This window comes from Urocitellus parryii, chromosome 6 (genome assembly GCF_045843805.1).
Source record: "Urocitellus parryii isolate mUroPar1 chromosome 6, mUroPar1.hap1, whole genome shotgun sequence".
In the NCBI taxonomy this organism is placed as follows: domain Eukaryota; kingdom Metazoa; phylum Chordata; class Mammalia; order Rodentia; family Sciuridae; genus Urocitellus; species Urocitellus parryii.
In genome coordinates this window covers 194,082,357-194,097,910 of record NC_135536.1, presented here as the reverse complement: position 1 = coordinate 194,097,910, position 15,554 = coordinate 194,082,357, and the positions used below count along the sequence as shown (strand labels likewise).

Below are 15,554 nucleotides of genomic sequence, written 5' to 3'. Positions count from 1 at the left end.
TGCAAGAATTTTACTCACCTTTGGAGCGAGTAGAAATATCCATGCCCTCTACCACCTCCTGTTCTGTTTTTATTTCCTCTTCAGCCAAGCTGAAATAGAGCAAATGATGTTCATGTTTAGGTGGCCTAGAACCTGCCCCCTTCCTTCTCCACCTCAGGGGAAAGGACAAACCTGGTTTCAGTGTTAAGATCCCTAAAGGGCTCCTTTAAAACCCTGGAGGGTTCTTTAAGTCAAATTACTATTCCAATTGCCATGCTATTGGGTATGCAAAGAAGCGGATCTTTTTGGATACACAATTACAACCTACCCCTTGGGGCTCTTGTGAACCCAGCCTTCAAACCAACAAGCTTCTCACTGCCAGCACTGGGTTCAAAGTCAGGCAGCGGAAGGGTTCGCAGAGTTCCCAGAGTTCTCATCTCTGCAGTGAGTATTTCCCAGACCGCCCCCCCCCAAAAAAAATCTTACAATTCTCTGATGAGGCAGGAACACAAGGAGGAAAAAAAAAATAAAAAGATACAGGTTAAATTACAAAGTAGTGAAATATGCCCAGACTGACTAGAAGAAGGAGGAGCTGGTTGCGAAACAATTCCAACCATCAGCATCCACTCAACAAATTAGGGGTCTGTGCACCCCACACCCCTCCATGGTGGGGGCTTGGCTCCCTGTGGAGCTGGACTAATTATCCCCCCCCCACAAAAGTGGAATGAGGAAAGACCCCGCCAAGAGTCAGGGATGGGGAGAGAAGGAAGGTGAGCAAGCACCCTTAGCTGGAAAGTCTTCCAGAACCTTCTCTCCCTCTCCGCTGGAACTTGGGCCATTCCAGATCTTCCCCCCCATACCACCTCCCAAGCCAAGCCCAGGGAAGACGTGACGTAGTGAGTTTATAGGTGTGAAGAAGGGCTGGAGGCGCTAGAACTCTCCACCCGGCCACCACTCAGAATGCGATTCCATCAGGCCACAGCTCCACAAGGAGCAAGAGGTGCGTCGCCAACCGACAGGGCTGGAATTTTCCATTGGGAAGACTCAAGCCAGGGCAGGAAGAGGGCTAGAGAAGAACGTCCTGTCTGCGTCGGGCTGTCTGAGACAGTGACGAGGCAAAAAAAGAGTCCAGAAAGGCCTGGGCCTGGAACCCCAGTGTAGGATGGAGACGTGTTCAGAAGAGCCCCAGGTTTGCTGGGAGGAGAGTTCAGGATGGGCGGCAGGCAGAAAGGAAAAGGTGATAGCTCAGGGTTAAATCACAGGAGCTCCGGGCCTCCACCAACTAGTCCCAGCAGAGGAGGAGGAGGAGGCTGGCCTGGGTTTAAATCAGGATATTAACACATTTAGCATTCCCATATTGGACCCCATTAACAACTTAATTTACACAGCATCTGTAGAGAAGCCAGTGACACAAATCACCAAAGAAACAACTGACACGTTGTCACAAATGGTTTTCGTCAGAAGAGAGCAGCCTGCTAAATTTAAACACCTCACTAACATACAATAACACAACGGTGACTGATCGAAGGTGATTTTAGCACCAAGACTCCTTTGCTCCAACTTCAGAGCTACACATCTCAGCCCACAACACACCGCTGGATCGAACACACACACACACACACACACACACACACACACGGGTTGTGCTGCTAGGTTGGTTCTTGCTTGGAGTGACTGGAAATAGATTTTAACAAAAAGCCCCACACTGCTCTCAGAGATGGGTGGATGGTTAACTTCAAAAGGTTAAAGAGCAACCTTGATCTTTCTAGCAACTAGAATTTGGTTTCCCTCTCTAGCAAGAAGTCTGTGAAATCCTAAACTTCTTGAAACCGATCCCATATTTTGAATGATGCAGAAAACGCTAATCTGGGCTCCAACTAAAACGTACAGTGATGAAAGCAACAATTAGGCATAACAGAGCCCCAAAACCCACTTGAAGGATTTCTGCTGAGATGAAAACATTCAAAGGTGTATTGATCATGGAGGAGGAAGGCATTCAAGAGAACAATTATTTGGCTTGTAACAGCCTGGAGGAGCTGAATACTTGAGGCAGGAATGCTGCTGAGAGGCTAAGAAATGCAAACTAGTGATGGGGTAGCTGTTTGCTGCTGAGTTTAAGATAATCAATTCTGAAGCAAAAGGTGGGGGGGGTTGAGCTGTTTTATCCTTCCAAGTATTACAAGTGGGCACCAAGATCTCCTAACTTCAGCAACAGCACCACCAGCCCTAGCCCAGGATTTCAAGCACAACAGTTTGAGAAAACCATCTTTTTCACAGATGAGCAAGCCATCCTTTCAAAAGAAACCCGTGCACACACCTATGCCCAGGCACATGCGCGCGCACACACACACACACACACACACACACACACACACTTATATTTGACTAAAGGAAACTGCAGTGCCTATGCATTAAAAGGGGGAAAAAAACTTCGTTTACAAAAGCAAAGACCAGAACGCACAATTAGTCATTTCCAATAGCCACATCTAAAGAGACTTCCTTTTTTTTCTACACCGCTGATCTCAGGGGTTTTTGTTTTGTTTTTGTTTTTTTTTTTTAGTGTTAAGTACTGGTGTGTTGGGGGGGGGCTATAAATATTGCACCAAAAGAGGTGATGAGAAAAGATTTGTATCTATCTGGATGCCCAACAGATCTTAGTCAACTTAGGTTTAAGAACTGTTAGGTCATTTGGGGGAAAAACAGTCAAATATTTGTTAAAAAGAAAAGGCAGCTGCATCTGGAGAGATGCTTTGAACTTCTGCCATTAACACATTAAGTCTTAGAAAATACATAGCTTCTCTCCTTCCATCTCTGCTAGCTTCCTGCAACCTGATCATTTAAATCAAAAACAAAGGAAGGACAAGTCCTGGTTTCAAACTGGCATGCCTTTTCTTTTTTTAAAGGTCTATTGGGGAGACTGGGGGCCGCTAAAAGAAAAGGGTGAGATTAGCTGAAAACCACCCCACAGCCCATAGGAAAATCCACCATCAACTAGTTGTACACATCACTGTAGCCGCGGCCACCACCACCACCACCACCTTTGGCACTCACATTTACCCAAGTCACTTGCCTGTGGATTTCACAAACTGATACAGTCCAGGCAATTCAAAGAAGGAAGAAGAACAGCACCTACAAACACAACGAAGACCATCCCCCACCCTGGCCCCCAAAAGAATAAAAGCTTTCCCCCCAATGCCAAATCAAGAAAAGTCTGCGCTTACTTCTGAACCTGCATGCACTGAAAGAAAAAACAAAAAAAAGAGCAATTAAAAGTTACAGATGAACTGCTACACCTCCAAGATGCTTTAAGCCTTCTGGTTATTAATTCTGAGGACTCAGAAGGGCTCAGGGCTGGTCCGTAATTCCCAGGAATCTCATCCCTTCCACACTTCCAAGAGAGAGAGAGAGAGAGAGAGAGAGAGAGAGAGAGAGAGAGAGAGAAGAAAAAGCATCCAGGTTTGACAGAAAAAAAAAAATGCCTAGATACACAATGCCCAGATATTTCTTTTCCCTAAGTGCCCTTTCTATCTGACTTTTAACCAACAATCTCTAACCCATCTAGAATATATAACCAGCATGCACAAGACCCTGGTTCTCAGAGGAGGCTCATCACACGGCGATTCAAGAATCATGCATCATTCGACAGGACTTTTCTTGGCTTTTTTACTTTCATTCAAAATCCCAAAATGGTCCAGGCTGTAAGAAATGTTTAATCCCCAAGGCAGAACATCTTCCTCTTCTAGAACACAAAACAGTGAACATCCAAATTTAAAAAAAAAAAAAAACATGCTTCCCTAAAATCTGCAATTAATTTTTTTCTAAATTGGCAGGGGGAGGGAATGGTTAGCAGAGCAGCTTTGTATAAGCACTCACCTAAAACAGGCCGTCATCGGTGGCTAAGCTATTTATGCAGGATTCTTAAAATGGCGTCTGGCAACACTGCCTCATTCCTGGATTGAAGCTAAAATGGTAGCAGTTTGTTCAATAGCTGAGCCTGTGTCTCAGCAGCCCTGCTAGTTTCAAAGCCACCTTCCTAAATATCAGAACCAGGAGAAGCTCGACCAAAGGACACCAACAACCCAACGTTTAGAAGCTTAAAAAAAAAAAAAAAAAAAGATCCTTCAATGACAGGGAGAGAGAGTTTGTGAAGTCGCAGGTTCCTGAGGAAAAGCCTTCCCTTTCAGACTCTGAGCCTTCCACAGGAGGCTCTGGGATGGGGCCTTCTGGCCCTGGAACTAGGTGGGTGGAAGGTTAGGAATCACACTGGCAGACAGACAGGTGTCCCTGCAAACAGGAAATGTTCCCAGGGAGCAGGCTGGGGGTGGGGGCGGGGTGGGGGTGGGAAGAAGCCCACTCCCCCTTCTCCGTGCAGGGCGGCCAGCTCTGCATCCGTCCTGCAAGTGAGGTAAAATGAAAGTGCTTCTGGAACAGCAGGCATCTGGAGAGCTAAGCTGGAGGGCTGCACCCCAGGCTGAGGCCAAGGTGGAATTAAAAGGCTGTTTATCAGCCTGAAAACGGCCACCATCCACCCAGCCCTCTGCAGAGCCACCCCTAAGACGTGAACATCAAGGAGAGACAACCCCAAGTCGCACGTTCCCCTCTCCAAGGAACAGGATACTCACAAATTAGGTTTCTGTCCACCCCCAACAGGGCCCTGAGAATGCACAATAGGTTTTGCAAAACCCGTTTTCAGAGGCCAAACTAACAGCCTCGTGGTGGATAATGTCATTGACGGTTAAGGTCTGGGTCTGAGAACTGGCCTCAGGATTCCTCCAGAGCTGGGAACGAGGAGTCTCAAGGTGACGGCTTTTTTGCTCCAGGGGAGAAAGAGGGCACAGAGCCCAGGGCCAAGCCAGGGCGAGGACGGGCCCTGGCTCAGTGCCGGCCGGTAGGTAGGTGACCGCGATGGGGAGGGCCAGCCTGGCAGGCTCAGGCTGCAGAGCTGGAGTGGCCACCGCCTGCTTGTTTGTCTGTAAGGAGAGCAGGGGGGGAAGGGCAGCCCCAGTGCCGCAACCTGAGGCCAAGGGTGAATCCTTACTTGTTTGTGCATTTTAAGAACAACTTGGGGCCTCCAAACAGGCCAGCTTTCAGGTCTCTGCTGCAGAGTGGGGAAGGCCCCCTTGAATGTATCTTTCTTTTCAGGGTCAACCCGAGGCAAAACAAGATCCAGGGCTGACAAATGTTTGGCTGCCTCTGCCAGGGGAGAGAAAGGGAGAGAAGGCCCAAGAAACAAAGAAGGTCACCCATTGGAAGTGGCTGGTCCTTCCCAAACCCACCCCTGCCTGCAGGTTTTGCTAGGTTACTGTCACCCAGCTTTCTAAAGAGTGACTCGGTCTTCTACTTCTGAGATCCCTACTGGCTCTCCCCAGGGAAAGAAAAGGGGGATGTTTTGTTTAAAAGAAAAGGGGTTACAAGAAAGAAAGGAAAATAACTATTGTTTTCATCCCTAATTTATAACCAAGAGGCCCTCATTGTTTCTTTCTTTCTGACTCAAATCTTTGAGCTGTTAATTATAAAAGTAGCTGGACTTGGCTCCAACGGCCTCACTATGTTCATGCTCAGCAATTAGAAAAACTCTGAAGAAAGTTTACTGAGTGATTATATATAATTAATTCCTAGTTACAGACTGAACACTGACCATTTTCTAGAGCTAATAAAAGCCGCTGCTTCCCCCTCCCCCTCCCCCACGTGAATACCACTTAATTTCCCAAAGCAGAAAGTGCATCCATCCTGGAGGGTCTTGGAGGGGGGAAAAAAAAAAAAAAAGGAATCAAAAGCTCCAGTGTGTCTGTGTTTGTTCCTTGCAGCTGTCATCCTCTTTGGGGACCGAGGAGGCAGAAGGAAAAAGGAAAACAGCCCATCATTCTGTTCCTCCCTCTGCAATTTACCAATGTGGCAGAAGAACATTCTACCTTGATAAGAGAAGCAGGGGGGAAGGAAGGGGGAGGCCCGAGGAATGGAATGTAGGACTCTTCAGCCTGGGGAGCTGCTTTTCCTGAAAGGAACAAAGATGGTAGTAGAAATTTCCAGAACACCCCTTCTCAGTCCGGCCACTGCAATTGTCAATCTTTAACCTTTCCTCCCAGTCTATTGGTTCAAGAGCCAGAGAGAGGAAGCCCATTGGGCTGCTCCGTGGGCCCACACTGCTGTCTCTACCTCGTCCTGCTGCAATGCAGACATTCCTTCCCTTTAGGAACTGGGAAATAAGGGCTACTTTGAAAAGCAATTAACTTTTTACTGACCCGTGCTTGGTGATGGCCACAGTACCAGAGGAAAAGTGACCAGCTTGATCCAGGGCCGGGAAGGTGCTGGGGCAGCACACTTGAAAACAGGTCTTAGCTTTCCAAACCTGTGGGAGCCATTTTAATGCAAGCTTTTAGAGGACAGATGCTCTGCCCTTAAGTCTCCTTGCAGCCCAACAAACACAGTATTATGCAAACACTGAAGGCACCAAACCAGGCGTCTTGTGATTAGATATTGCTTCTAAGGAGACCATGAGAAGCTCAATATGAAATTTCCATTTAGAGCAAGGAGATAAGAACAAAGAAAATAGCTAAGTGTCTGAACTTAAGTTGGGGGGGGCTGTTCCATATAAAATATCACCACCCTCTGCGCTTTGACTCTAAGATGCTAGCCCACCTTAGACTTCAACTTAGAATCTGGTGCATTTCTCCTTATTCAATGCACCTTCATCCAACTGGTGTCAAAAGTTGGGAGGCTGGACACTACTTTAAAAAGAAAAAAAAAGATTAACTGACTTCATCAAGTTGGCATAACACAGATACTGAATATATTTCTAGCACTTAAAATCCTGCTGAATTGGTCTCCTAGCTGGAAATGTATGGAATGAATTTCCAAGGGAATTCTAAAGGTAACGCTAAGCAAAAGTTGACTTTTTTTTTTTTCACTTTTAAATTCTAGCTACAGCATCCAGAGATCAGGGGAAAAGTAGAAAAAGACAAATAAAGCCAAGTCAGGCCAGCATGCTTACAGATGTGTGGGTCAAGCGTGGAAAAAGGCCAACTCTGTTGGTCAGTTGAGTCCTGAATGAAATCAAGTTTGGTGGTGGATGGGATTTTGCAATAAGTAACCCTAAAACTAAGTACTGACACCCCCACCCCCACACTCACACCACCAGTTAGCTCCCCGCCCCCCATGTTTGTAGGGCTCTGTGACTCTAAGAACAAGCAGTTGCATTAACTAACAACAAGCAGACCTCCTACCCAGAGTTCTAAGATCCAAACAAACCCAGTTAAAGGTGTAGAAAGAAGCAAGAGAAGATGCCCTGAACATTTCTCCCCTGGCTGAGGGTAAACAGGAAGTGAAATCCTCCCTCCTAGCTGCAGGTTATCAGGAAAAACAGTGGATTCAAACAGTCACCTAAACTCCAAACTCTCTTTATAAAAGCTCTTATTTTGTTCCTGCTAATGAAGCCCCCAGCTGCTGTAGCCAAGACCCCCTCTTCCAAACAGACCCCAAATGTTCACAAAAACTCTGGCTACATGGTCACAGAGGAAATGGATTGCTTTACTTACCCAACAAATGTTCAAGTAACCGTCTCATTTTTCCACAGTTAGGAAGAGAGAACAGCCTGGCAGATTTGGGACTTGATCAAAAACGAAATTGTTTTTAAACAGTTACATGGTATTATTAAAAACACACACCAGCACCACAACAATACAACCCAACAACTGGATAGGGAATGCTGTCAGGAGCCACAAACATGATTTTATTTCCTCTGCACTCTATCACCCAGGAGCACAGAGGATGATACAATGTTTAAAACAAGGGGAAAAATGAAAACAAAGATAAAAGATACATTAGTTCATTGAAAATCATGCAAGAGTAGAAAGCTCTGGGCTTCAGGGTCCTCCCAGATTTTCTTTCTTTCTTTCTTTTTTTTTTTTTTTTAAGCAGGATGTTGTCCAAGATTCTCCCACCCCCCACCCCGCCCCCCAAACCCTATCCCTACTCCAAAAACTTCCTCCAGAGCCTAGCAAACACTTTCAGAAACATTTGCTGGCTGTAGGCTGGTTTGCAGAACACTCTGTATCAAGCTAAGTCAGGAGCAAAGGCTGAACAATGTAGTTTCAAGGGAGAAGCTCTGGAGAGGAAGAGAAAGAGGAGGCACGCACCCGCCACCCACCTAGGCCCAGAGCTACCCTGGCTCCTGGCTGCTCTGCTGAGGGCTGGGCTCTCTTTCCAGCGCACGGCCTCTCTTGTCAGAACTTAGTCCAGCCTTCCCAGAACCTCTCTGGGAAGGCAAACTTGCCTGCTCTGCTGTCTGCCATGAGCGCTCCTTGGAGAGAAGCCTGCGTGTTCACCTTCCATTTTCTTCCCCCAGCAGGCATGTGACCCAAGAGAAGACAATAGTGCAGGGGAAACTGCTCAGGAGAGAAGGAGAGGGGAAGGGAGGGAAAGGAGGGGGGAAAAAAAAGGGAAAGAAAGCTCTTCTCTTGGCATACCAGGGTCTAGCTTCAAACTATTCCAGAAACACCATGCCCTGGTGGAGGCAAAGGTGTGCCAGGCCCCCTGGCCAGGTTGCAAAACCAAGCTATGGCTAATGGCTACTCAGCCATGTGACCCAAGAAAGCAAAAAAAAAAAAAAAAAAAAAAAAAAAAGGAGGAAAAAAAAATCTCTCTAAACAGTTCCAAGTTAACCTGAGTGCTCTGGGGTGAGTGGGGCACAGCCAGCCACAGAGAAGTCACACTGCTCGCCCACAACTCGGATGTCTCAGAGGGAGGGGGAAAAAGATGGTTAAAAAGCCGAGCTTACCTCTGTGGATGCATTGTTAACACTGTGTAATGTCAATACTTATAAAACATGGAGGACAGGCTCCTAGTTCTCACAGAAAAAGGGTTTGGCACTTCGGCTGATGATCTGGCCGCCTAATAAAAGCTCATCCCCGATTGGCTGCGCCGGCCAATCGGAGTGTAAAGCGGCCCCGGATTGGCTGAAACACTTCCTGAGCGATTATCTTTGTGAGGCTCGGGTGAGCCAGAGCCATCCTGTGCATAGAAAAAGACAGGCTAAGCTAGGCCTTCTGCGGCAAGAAAAACTTGGGAAAGGGGCCCCCGCACGCACTTCTCCCACACCCTGGCTGGATTCCCCGGCACTGGCGAACCAGTGCGGCCAGCCTGACCTGCTCCCGCAGAGCCCGAGGCCCGGAGGCCACGGGGAAGGCGGTCTGGGGTGGGCTGCCAGGGCTCACCCTCACCTGGCCCCACGGCCCTGGCCTGCTCCTCAGGAGAAAGGCTGGCCCTGCTCCTCGGCGAGCCGGCAGAGCGGTTCTCCAAGGGCCATGCTGAGCAGAGCGAGGAGCCCGGGAAATGCCCAGAGGGACAGGAGAAGGGCTGCAGGGAGGCCTCAGAGCAGCTCTGGTGCCAGCCCCAGGAACCAGCCCCAGGCCGCCGGGCTTCTCCCCAGACAGCAGCCGGCCACTGCGGGGAGGAGGGGAGCAGGGGAGCGTGGTCAGGTCTGCACAGTCATTGTCACAATGCCTCCTGGAAAAGCAGGCCCGGGAGCCACTGGCGGCCGACCAGGCCAGAGTCTAACCTCTGGCCCCCCTGGGTCAGTCCTCAAAGGAAGAGCAAAATGGTTCCTGCCTCCCTGCCAAGCTGCCACGGGGGCCCTCTCCTGCTTACCCCAGGAAAAGCCAAATCCGTTCCTAGCAGGCCACAGGCCTCCACCTACTAACTTCCCTTCCCCTCCAGCCCCCTCCCCCACCCCTGAGGCCTGCTAAACCTGTCAGTTAAACAAAAATCTGACTTCCGTATTAGTCTGCTATGGCTGCAGCTTCCTGCCTGTTAACCCTCTCTCGGACTCTGGGTCTGGCTGGGAAAAACGAGGCCCTGAGATCGCAGAAAAGGCCTGTGGAAAAGTACCAGCTGCAGCTCCCCGGGCAGATGCAGAGAGAGAGAGAGAGAGCCGCTGTCTCTCGCCTCTGCTTCCCGAGGAGGCGTGTACCTTCTGAATCCAGGGCACAGGCAGTCTGCCTCTCAGTCTGAGAAGCCATTTAAATCCAGAGGGAGAAAGAAAGATGTCAAACCCGGCCAGGAGACAAGCACCCTTATTACAGTGGGGCCCGCACACCCACAGGTTAGCCCTTCCCACCACTCCTCCCTGAAGTGTGTTCTAGGGAACTGGGCCCTCCTCAGTGGCACACAAATCCCAAGAGCTTCATAAAGATTCTTGCTTCAATTTATGTCCACGGAGACCGGCTTCTTTGGGCTCCAAAGGAGGATGCAACAGCTACACAGACCTACACTTGGTGGCCCCTCCCGCCCCCCCATCTCCGGCACTGCTCCCCAGTAAAACATTAACTAGTTTTTCCGAGCTGCTTATAATTCCACCCATCTCCATAGTATTAGGAGGCCAGAGCCTGTTTCTTCCTACAGCTGCCTTTGTGGAGAAGGCAAAGGAAAGGCCAATCCAAGTGGATCTTAAAAATGTTCAAGGAGGCTTTCTTTTTCTGCATTTATTTTGTTTTTCAACAATCAGGTGCTTAAAAAGACTTGTTTTTTAAAAAATGCAAGCCGGAACAACAGAAGGTAAATAAGTGCCTTTCTTTACAAGCTGCCCTGAAGTCTCCTCTCCTTCGGAAAAGAGGACTTGTGGACTTTCTGGTCCCACACCATCCCACAAAGAAAACCAAGAGCAGATTGCTTGCTCTCCCTGCCCCCGCCCCCAGCGACACCTAGAGCGGGTGTGTAAATTCCTCCTGGCTGGGAATCGTAGAATCAGGATCTGGCCGGGGATCCAAACACACTGTACAGTAGGACCAGGCCCAGGCTTTTGAAAAGGGACAGGATTTCGTTGTTTTAGGTTACTGAGGCTGAGATGTAGCCACTTGGGCTGACAAAAATCCAGCACCCAGTGCAACAGGCAAAGGCCTCACCAGAAGGGAGAAGCCGGCTCTTCCTGGGGAGGGGAACTTCCAGGGACAAATGGCAGAGGCCTGAGCCGTGGAGCTGTGCTCTCCTGGCTGTGCGGACGGCAGCCCTCCACCATCCCACTGGGAACACGGTTTCTGCGGGTGCTGCTTTTGGGGGAACCAACAGGATGGCGGGGCTGGTGGCGGATCTGATGTGCAGCTAACTTCCAAGACCAGATGAGGAAATGAAAGCGGCCGCGGGTGCGCGTGGAGGATTTTAACCGTGGATTAAAGCTTGTTGCATAAGCAGCTGCCGCATCCTCCCCCGCCCTCCACCCTCTCCCCATCACTTGATCACTTGAAATGTTTTCTGGGGCAAAGAGCAGGAAGCTGCTGGCTTATTCTGGCAGCTCAGCTCCGTTGGAGGAATGCTGCTGGCATTCGGGTAGGTCTGAGGTTATCTGGGAAAATGACAGCTCGGCTGGGGACCGAGACAAAGGTATGGTGGCAGATGGAATCCTGGGAGGGATGCGGGTTGAAGAGGAAGCCAGGCCCGGCCTGGCCTGCTAAGGGTCATTCCTGGACTTGGTGGAATGTGGCTAAGACACAGGAAATGAAGAAACCCAAATGTTGCAGGCCTCAACCTGGAGACCCATTTCTATCCCTTCTTAAAGCCTGAGTGCGGTGACTATTAAATGAGTGTTGCACAGACTGATTCCATGAAGGAAGGAGCCTTGTTAGGAACCTGGAAGTGGGCCCAGAGAGGTAAATGAGCTACCCTGCATCACACAGCTAGCAAGTGCTGTCACTCAGACTTCCAACCCAACTATGACCTCATATCCCTAAAGCCTGTACCTTGCCCTGCCTCTAGACTCAAAAGCAGAGCTAAACCAAGCTCAGCAGGAACAAAAGGTTCAATTCTCCCAACATCAAATGCAACACCTGAGCTTTCTTTCAGGAGGTCCACCCCTGGAGATGCCCCTTGTGCTTTACCCCAAAGGAACTGGGTGAAGCTTTACATTAGACTCATCCACCCCCCCCCCCAGTACTGACTGGGGCCCAGAGAAAGCGCCCCTCCCCCGGGAACCTCCAGCAAGGAGATTCCGCTTGACCATCTCCAAAATGAGCCTTTTACATTTCTCGAAATCCATGGTTCTCAGCCAGGGGCGATTTTGCCCACCACCTGGGGGAGCAGGGTGGGGGTCTTTGGCAATGTCTGGAGAGTTTTAGACTGTCACCCTGCGATGGGGCAGAGCCAGCATGTAGTGGGAGGCCAGGGACACTGCAGAATACCTAGCGTCCACGGGAGAGTCCCCACACAACTAGGAATGATCGGATCCAAAAGGCCCATTGTGCTGGGGCTGGGAATCCTTGGCTTAAATGAAAGGGAAACCATTTGCCTCTGGATAGAAAAGCCAGCACAGGCCTAAACAAGTAGGTTCCTTGGTGATATTAATAAGCAATGAGCTAATAAAAATAGATTAAAACGTGTCTCTCTTAATATTCCGAGGGGACAGGGAGAAGGGGGCGGGGGAGACAGTGTCCCAGCAGTGAGGCCGGCCCCAGCTCTTGCCCAGGCACCTCGCTGGCCAAGGCCTGGCCTTGCCGAATGGCTCCCCCCCCCCATGCTGGCAGGCGGCCAGGCGGGCAGCAGGAGCGGCAGCCCAGGCAGGCTGCATCCCCAGAGATAGCCAGTGTGGCTGCCTCTGAAGAGAAGCCACTCGGAGTTATCTGCCCCCAACTTGCGGCAGGCTTGTCCATCATGCGAAAGGGACAGGACCGAGGCAGGGAGTATTTGAAATATCTTGTTTTGTTTTGTTCCTTTGGGGCCAAAGAGAATCCAGGCCAACGTTGGGCAGGACAACAGAAAGGCTCACCTCCAGAGCGGGGAGCCATGGCCACGTGACGGGTAGCCGCAGCCAGGCCCTGTCCCTCCCTGGGAGAAGCTATCTACCCTGGGGGGGGGGGTTTGTTTGTTTGTTTTGTTTTGTTGAGTTTTTTGTTTGTTTGCTTGCTTTTACTTCTTTCTAGGAGGAATTGGCAGGATTAGCGGCAGGGCGGGCCTGGTACAAAGGGCAGAAGGTGGAAGGACTGGCTGTGCCCCATCAGGCAGATGGCCCCACACCAGAAGGCAAGGTGTGAGGTGCAGGGACAAAATAAAGCCTCCAGCAGGCAGGCGAGGAGTGGCCACTGTCTCCTAACAGCCACAGTGGATTGTCTCTCTCCCTCGGGGGGGGGGGGGGGGGGTGGATTTTGCCTCCCAAGGGACATTTGGCAATATCTGGAGACACTTTGGGGTGTCACATGGAAGGGATGGAGCGTAGGTACACCTAGGGCGGAGTCCAAGGCTCCTGCCAAACATCCTAGGAGGTGGTTGGGGTAGCCGGAGGCCGTGGGTTCAAGCCCCAATGCAGGAAGGAAGGAGGAAAGTTAGAGAAGGAGGGAATCCTGCAGCAGGCTACACTGCCCCACCCAGAGCACCTGCCAGTCCCCAGCACAGGCACCACCGAGGCTGGGAGACTGCACTGTCAGGGGGCTTCAAGGAAGAGCATGGTCCGAACTCTTCAGCGGGAGCCAAACACTGGTGGCCGCTGTGGATTAGAGCTCTGTCCCCGCCATCTGCCCTGGATGGCCCAAACAGCCTCTGCCTGAGTCCCCGGCTCTGCCCTTGCCAATGCTGTCACAGGCAACCCCTGCACACATAAATCAGATCTGTCCCTCCTTAGTTCAGAGTCACCTTCCCAGTTCAGAGTCCTGAAACTGGCCTGCCTCGGCCTCACCTGCCAAGGCCCCTCCCATCTATGATGTCCACCTGCCTCACCTTCCCTGGGCTCACTCTGCTCCAACCACGTCCAAGGTGAAGGTCCTTGGGTTCTTCCTCCCTCCCTCTCTGGGGCTTCTGCACTTCCTCCAGGACCCATCCTCACTTCCCCAGACCCCCTCTCAGCAGGCTTCCTCTCCTAAGCCTTCCCTTGGCCTTGGCCACCTCTTCCTTCCTGCTTCAGAGAGGATTCCCGGCCCATGCATCATCTCCCCATGCTCTGCAGAGGCTTTTCCGTCTGAGCTGACCCAGCAGCCAGCCCCCTGGGCCCCGTCTCTATTGCACCCTGAATCTTCTTCCTCTCTTCCCCACATCAAGAGGCAGAGCTGCACGGCGGTGGGTGTGTGGCGGGGTGTGCGGTTGCGTTTGACGGTCTGGCTCTGGATCCCAGCCGCCCCACCTGCCAGCTGCGAGACTTTGCTGGAGGTGTGCAGTTCTCTGCCTTGACGTCCTCATCTGCACAGTGGGAGCAACAGTGACACCCACCTGGGAGCACTGCACTGTGCAGCACTGTCTCGTTCCTCCTTTCACCATGACCTTTCCGAAGGGGAAAATGATAAGCAGGGAGAGCTGGCATGTTACGAGGCTGGCGCTGCTCCAGGCACTGTTTCCAATTGGGACATGAACAGCCCTTGGAGCCTCACATCTCTATGAGCTGGGCACCAGTATAATCATCAACCCCATTTCCTGAATGAGGAAACTGAGGTAGGAGCTACTGACACACTACTTCCACACCACGACTAAGAGGCCACTTGAACAGATGCCGTCCATCCTGCCACCCAACAGGACACTACGCAGCCAACCGTGGAACAAGAATCTGCTACGCAGGCGCAGTGGTCCATGCCTGTAATCCTGGCTGCTAGAGATGAGCGGGAGGACTGCAAGATCAAGGCCAGCCTCCCATATGCCAGGCTAGTGCTCTATCACTGAACTCTTTCCCAGCCTTTTTAAAACTTTTATTTTGAGACAGTCTCACTGAATTGCCCAGGCTACCTTGACACGAGACCCTCCTGTCTCAGCTTCCTGAGTAACTGGGGTTGTCGGTGTGAGTCACCACTCCCAGCTGTTTTTTTTTTTTTTAAAGGCAACTGTGCATGTGTGTGTGTGTGTTTGTGTGCGTGTGTGTCATGTATTTGCTGATGATGCATAGTCTCTTCTCAGAAGCACACTTAAAACTGCTAACACAAAGCCATCCTCAGCAACTCAGCGACACCCTGTCTCTAAATTAAAAAAAAAAAAAACAGGGGTCAGGGGATGGCACTAGGGATGTGGCTCAGTGGTGAAGCGCCCCGGGGTTCAGTCCCTGGTACCCAATACAAACAAACAAAAAAACCTGCTAAGGGTGGTTGCATCCAGGAGCCCGGGTGACAGGTGAGGGGCGGGACACTCTTCACCACCACATCCTTTTCTTTCTTTCTTTCTTCTTTTTTTTTTTTAACATTACTTTTTAGTTGTAGGTGGATCGATACCTTTATTTTACTTTATGTGGTGCTGAGGATGGAGCCCAGGGCCTCGGGCGTGCGGGGTCAGCGCGGCCTCTGAGCCCCAGCCCCAGCCAGGCCCAGCTATCACATCTTTTTCCACCTTTTGCATTTCAACTGCATAAATGTGTTGCTCTGTTCACTATAAATTAGTAAATTCAACATGGGGTAAAATTGTAAATTGACCAAAACAAAGATCAGCCTGTGTGCTCGGTTCAGTTTTATCTGCACTTTTCTTTCTTTTTTTTCTTTTTGTTTGGTGCTGGGGGTGCTGATCCTCCCCCCAGGGCCTCACAGGCACCCAACCACCAAGTCACAGCTCCCCTTCATTGTTTTTGAGCCATTACTGTGAGTTGTAGAAGTGATTCTTGTCCTTAGACAGGCAAATTTAGTTCTTTG

The 15,554-nt window shown here is 50.4% G+C and overlaps 1 protein-coding gene across 8 annotated transcripts in view; it reads right to left on the bottom strand.

Annotated features, from left to right (window-relative positions):
* The window catches only part of Zmynd8 (zinc finger MYND-type containing 8), a 97,447-nt gene extending 88,609 nt beyond the window's left edge, over positions 1-8,838 (bottom strand). For 4 of the 8 annotated variants that reach the window (XM_077799388.1, XM_077799392.1, XM_077799390.1 and 1 more), the window contains exons 1-2: positions 8,756-8,803; positions 19-89 (exon numbers count right to left, since the gene is read on the bottom strand). In XM_077799388.1, the coding sequence (XP_077655514.1) occupies positions 19-89; positions 8,756-8,769 (85 nt within the window). In that variant the 5' untranslated portion in view covers positions 8,770-8,803. Of the gene's footprint in view, positions 1-18; positions 90-3,852; positions 3,959-8,251; positions 8,364-8,755 lie in introns of those variants that run through there. The other 4 variants (XM_077799386.1, XM_077799389.1, XM_077799391.1 and 1 more) reach the window with 2 other exon arrangements.
* Positions 8,839-15,554: the final 6,716 nt, after the last annotated feature.